Genomic DNA, 6,351 nt, shown 5'->3' on the forward strand with positions numbered 1-6,351 from the left:
CTTAGAGCTATAATTGAATTATCTATATTTTCCAAATACAAATGAAGACAAATAAATCCCTTAAACCCATTCAGTATATGGCAACCACCACGGTGGAAAACTTGCTTTCATTGTCTTGACCATTCTTACACTTAAATCAAGTTGTAGGAAAAATTGGTTATATGAAGAACATTAGTGAGGTTTAACTTGTCAAATAAGATAATTGTGCCAGCAATATCAGTTGCAATTTGATATCCATTAGGTAATTTAACATTTTGTGGTGTTTTTCTTATTATAAAATATTTAATAATTTTTTATGCAGTAATATTACAATCTATTACAAACAGTTAAGTATTAAAGTATGCGTCTACCATTGTCTATCAAAATTTGAGTTTCCTTGATTGTTTCAGTAAAAAAAATTATATCAACAATGTTTTGATCAGTTTCATCGTGACTTTCAGTTTCATCGTAACAATTTCATTGAAAAATTGGGCAAACTTGTGGAGTATAAGTAATACAAGTAGTTGCAGGGTTGAACATCAATTGTGCATAATTGTGAGTCACTAACCTGTATTTTAATTAAGTTCACTTTACTTGGTTGATATTTAAATTTAATTTTGTTTGAACATTAATTGTAATCTAAAATAGTTGGCACTGAACCTTCAAATAGCTTAGCTTTGGAGTTTTTATTGCTTCAGTAGCTTAGCTTATGCTCAACATTTTTGGTTGGTTTATAAGTTTGGATGTTATGGTTTTTAAATTAAATTGTTGCAATGGTTTTGTTTTTAATTGAGGTCTGCCGTTGGAAAAGTCTAAAAGCATTCATAGTAATGAATTATAAAGAGATTTATAACCAATCAAAATTAGGATGGTATAAAATATTGCACAAAAACAATGCAGATCCTTCAAAGTCTGTATATGGTAAGATCGTGGCAACAACTAATATTATCAAAGCATTTTCTCTTCTAGGATCTGATGTATAATACTGTAAGAGAACTTGTAATTTTTACATCCCATGTCATTGTATTTCTAACTCATTTCATGTTGGAACATAAGTATGTTATAGTGTGAATTTAAAAGTGTGTTGAAGTCCCACATTGGAAAGAAATATTTTTTTGTAAATTTAAGTGGAAAGAAACATGTTTTTTAAAATTCAAGTCCCACATTAGAAAGAATTTTTTTGAAATCCCACTTTGGAAAACTATCATATTTTGTAGTTTCAATTCTATACATACTAAAGTCCCACATTGTTTAGAAAACATATGTGACTTTGCTTCCATCACTATATAATGAGTTTCAAGCTATTGTGAAAAGTACACCAAAGTTGGATGTTTTTCCCAACTTTCTCTTTTCTCCCTCTTATATTCTACTCGCCTAATTTTCGAGCCACTTCTCCCCCGGTTTTAGAGCGATTATTATGTCGTATGGTTTTTAAATTAAATTGTTGCAATGGTTCTATTTTTAATTGAGGTCTGCTGTTGGAAAAGTCTAAAGCATTCATAGTAATGAATTATAAAGAGATTTATAACCAATCAAAATCAGGATGGTATAAAATATTGCACAAAAACAATGCAGATCCTTCACAGTCTGTATATGGTAAGATTGTGGCAGCAGCTAATGTTATCAAAGCATTTTCTCTTCTAGGATCTGGTATATAATACTGTAAGAGAACTTGTAATTTTTACATCCCACTGCATGTCATTGTATTTCTAACTCATTTCATTATGAATGTATTATGTTTAATCGTAAAGTATAACTGTGATCCAAACTCTGCAATCATGCATATATGTATTTGAATACTTTGTGAAAACAAAAATATTATTACGAAGACTAAACATCTTTATTATTTCTCCATAAGATTATCTAATAATATAAAAGAAAGTTTTGAGGAATGACCTATTTTGGTAGGCTTGCATCATAAATTTCTAAGTTTGCATTTTGTGATATTTCATAGAATGGGACCGAATATGTGCTCTAATTAAGTCCTTAGTTCTATGACTTCCTATTACCTTTACATACACAATATATCACAAGGTTTAGGCGGTTGGCATGAGGGAAGGGGTGAGTTCAACCGAAGTTACCTCAATGGGAGGTACCAAGGAATTGAGTACCTATATGCATACTAGTCGAAATCGCATCCAAATCTATTGATTACCCGTTTCATCCACAGCTTAATACTCACACTTGATCCCGAGGAAAAACATATCTAAGTTAATTTCAAAACTCAATAGTATAAACTTTAGTAAAAATAATATTTCAACTCAACTAACACAATGTTGGAATCATGCCATTATTTACATTCCATGGCCTACAATTAGGGGTGTTTATGATACAAAAACTGAACTGAATTGGACCACATTAGTAGTTTTGTTTAGTTTTTGATATCCATTTTCGAACCAAGTTCAGTGTAGTTCTAAACTAGTTATAAGTATAAACCACTTTAATTTATGAAGAAGTTTTTAGCTAAAATCGATTTCGAACTAGTTCTTTGGAAAAAAAACTTTGAAATTCTTTTGACAAAACAATATTGATTTTGTTTTTCTAGAAAACTTAATTTTAAAAATTTCCCAATAAAAAGTTTCTAATATTTTTCGAAAAAAAATTTTGAAATTCTATTGGCACAAATTTTTTTTGAAAAATTTCAATAAAAAAGTGTTTCGATATTTTTTGGAAAAAAAATGTTTCTTGATTTTTTCTTAAAAAATTGATTTAATTTTTTTTCGAAAAAAAAAATTGACATTTTTTTATATTTTTATTTTGAAAAAATAAATTTTCAAAATTTTATAAGAAAAAATCTTAATTAAAATTAAAAAATAATTTAAATTGTTAAACTGGTTTTTGGTATATTGCAATACAATTTATCAATATGGTTCAGTTAACTATATATTTTGCACACTCCTACGTACAATACATGACATGCGTAAACATCATTGATACACCAAATAATTTATACACAAACATAGATAAAAAAAATTACAATTCAGATTGTAGTTTACTCCAAACAACTTTTATAAGTGCATTTCGAGGAAAATTTCAAATCAGATAGTAAAACAAAATAAAACCCACTATTAAGGTAGAAAGTTATTGTATCAAAACCTTGAAGTAAATGTAACAATTCTCTAATGCTTCTATTTTAATACCATCAATATTTATGAAACTTTCGTAAACTTTCAAATCTGAAACAAGTATTCTAAAATCACATTTAGCATACAACCACCACCATTATATAATTCATTAGCACAACCTCACACATATCACATTTTATAGAAACAAATTTCAATCAATCAATGAAATTTGTTAAAATAGGTAAGTATAATTCTATTTTCACTTTCATGACTACGACTCATTATTTTCTATGTCAAGTACTTTTAAATTAATTTTCTCTAAGAGATTACCTTAAGTTTATATCTCAATTATAAAACATCTAAAAAATATTCTTAATAACTCACAGTAGCGTAAAATCATCATTCAAGGAATGCACACATATATACATATGATGTGTGAAGTAAATAATACATAGTGGCAATTCCGTGCCCATCCAAATTTATTTATTTATTAAAATATAAATTCAAGAAAGTAATGGAAACATACAAGACAAGAAGAAAATCAGAAAGATCAATTAGAAAACAAACAAACTATATACTTCAGACGTTGAAACCATACAAGTGAAGAGAGAAAAAAAAAAGTTTTTAGGTTAATTAAAAAAAATGATTTTAAAAGTTATGGAGATCGCAAATAGCTAGGTTGCAAGATGACTTTTTAAAATTAGAATTGACATTGTAACAATACTTATCTTCGAAATTTACAAAACATGCATAAAGTTTTGCAAACCACTCTTTCGTATGTTATGTTACAATATCTCGTGTCATATAGATTCAAGTTAATCCTTGTGATAGTTATTATTAAACATTTTGATTCTGATTAACATAGTGGAAATTTTAGTTATTACTAGTTCTAAGTATTGATAAGTCAAATGTCAACTACCATTATGTTATTAGTCATAATAGGAGAAGAATAAAAGGTGTAAATCATTCATGATATGGTTATTTTATATTTATAAAAAATAAAAAAAAATAGAAAAAAGCTTACTTTCTAACATAATAGTGACACCTTCAAATTGTTGTATTTTACCTCTCTGCTACTTCATTTTATACACAAAAATTTATTTCTAACATAATATATGTAATAAAAATAATAAAAAAAATATTCTAACATAATATATGTAATAAAAATAATAAAAAAATATTTACTTCGATCAATTCAAATAATATGCTATATAACTTATGCCTCAATCAAGAGATAAAAATTTCAATTCAAAAATAAAATTTCAATAAAATATTGCAAGCATAATTTATAACTTACTGGATAAATATTACTAAAATAAAGTAGAAGTTATAAAAGTCATATATTAACATAATATAGGCTCCTTAATATTCATAAGACTTAAAAATAGAAACATTTTCTAGAAACATATTTAACTCAAAATATCTTCTAATTATTTTGTAAATTCTTGAAATAACTTAGAATACTAAAATATTTATAAACTTTAAAACAACCTTCAAGTGAGACTTAATTAAACTATAACTCTAATATAGACTCAAGATGTGATTAGACTCATAATATTGAATGACTGGTGAGCAATTCGAATACTCCTCAGATTTTCCACGTTTACTTGTTATTTGGAAAACATCACCCTCAACATAATAAGCATAAAACTCAATAACATAGATCTAATAAAAACAATTATCAATGTTTCTTAGCCATGCTGGTGTGTTAAGCATGAAAAATACTCTCGACAACTATACCTCAATTTAATAAAATATTACTCTCGACAACTATACCCCAATAATTTACCTTTACACTATCAATTAATATAATTAATGTAATTATTGTCAGCATTATTTGTCTCTTTATTTTCTTGTAACGTCTTAATTCTAGCATTAATCATAGGATCATGTATCTGCTAGTGTTTGCTATATATATATGTACACTGTAATCACCAGAAGATACAATAATATTATTCTTTACCTATTCATTACATTTCCAAGTTGGTATCAGAGTACTTAAGCCCTGAAGACTCTTGATCCAACACAAATTATGGCATCCGCTAAAGATTCAAAGTCCATAAATGATCTCCCATTCGTTGTGTCTGTCAAGTTGGACAGAGACAACTATCCACTATGGAAATCTTTGGTGATCTCTATAGTCAAAGGCTACAGGCTCCATGGGTACATGCTTGGGACAAAGGAGTGTCCCGAAAAATTCACAGCTTCTACAGATTCAAGCAAGAACCCAAATCCTGCCTTTGAAGATTGGCAGGCTCATGATTCACAACTCCTTGGATGGTTGATGAATTCAATGACTACTGAAATGGCAACACAATTGCTGCACTGTGAAACCTCAAAACAACTTTGGGATGAAGCCCAAAGCCTAGTAGGTGCACACACAAGATCTCGAGTCACTGACCTCAAATCTGAGTTTCACAACATTAGAAAAGGAGAGATGAAGATGGAGGAGTATCTGGTCAAAATGAAGAATCTCGCTGACAAGCTGAAACTTGCAGGCAGCCCCATATCCAACTCAGATTTGATCATTCAAACTCTGAATGGTTTAGATTCTGAATACAACCCTATGGTGGTCAAGCTATCTGATCAAACTAGTCTCACTTGGGTTGATCTTCAGGCTCAATTGCTGACCTTTGAGAGTAGACTTGATCAACTGAATAGCCTCACCAACCTAACCCTTAATGCTTCAGCGAATGTTGCCAACAAAACTGATTACAGAGGCAACAAATTCAACACAAACAACAACTGGAGAGGTTCCAACAGCAACTGGAGAGGTTCTAACTTCAGAGGTTGGAGAGGAGACAGAGGAAGAGGAAGAATGTCTAAGCCAACATGTCAAGTTTGCCACAAGGCCGGGCACACAGCAGTAAATTGCTATTACAGATTTGATAAGTCTTATTCAAACTCAAATTATTCAGCAGGCAATGACAGACAAGGGGCACACAATGCCTTCCTAGCCTCACAAAGCTCTCTTCAAGATTATGATTGGTACTTTGACAGTGGTGCAAGCAATCATGTGACAAACCAAACTGACAAATTCGAGGATCTGACAGACCATCATGGTAAGAACTCATTAATTGTTGGAAGTGGTGAAAAACTAAAGATTGTTGCCACAAGTTCCTCAAAACTAAACCCACTTAACTTACATGATGTCTTATATGTGCCCAATATTACCAAAAACCTGTTAAGTGTGTCGAAATTAACTGCTCACAATAACATTCTGGTTGAGTTTGATGCAAAGTTGTTTTGTGTGAAGGACAAGTTGACAGGGAAGGCAATCCTAAGAGGGACACTTAAAGATGGCTTG

The 6,351-nt window shown here is 29.8% G+C and overlaps 1 protein-coding gene across 1 annotated transcript in view; it reads left to right on the forward strand.

Moving 5' to 3' along the window:
• Positions 1 to 5,076: 5,076 nt before the first annotated feature.
• LOC140920431 (uncharacterized) overlaps positions 5,077 to 6,351 on the forward strand; it is a 3,961-nt gene continuing 2,686 nt past the window's right edge. The window contains exon 1 of the mRNA XM_073368704.1: positions 5,077 to 6,346. Within this exon, the coding sequence (XP_073224805.1) occupies positions 5,077 to 6,346 (1,270 nt within the window). The remainder of the gene's footprint in view (positions 6,347 to 6,351) is intronic.

Source organism: Cicer arietinum, chromosome 5, assembly GCF_000331145.2.
Source record: "Cicer arietinum cultivar CDC Frontier isolate Library 1 chromosome 5, Cicar.CDCFrontier_v2.0, whole genome shotgun sequence".
NCBI classification, from domain to species: domain Eukaryota; kingdom Viridiplantae; phylum Streptophyta; class Magnoliopsida; order Fabales; family Fabaceae; genus Cicer; species Cicer arietinum.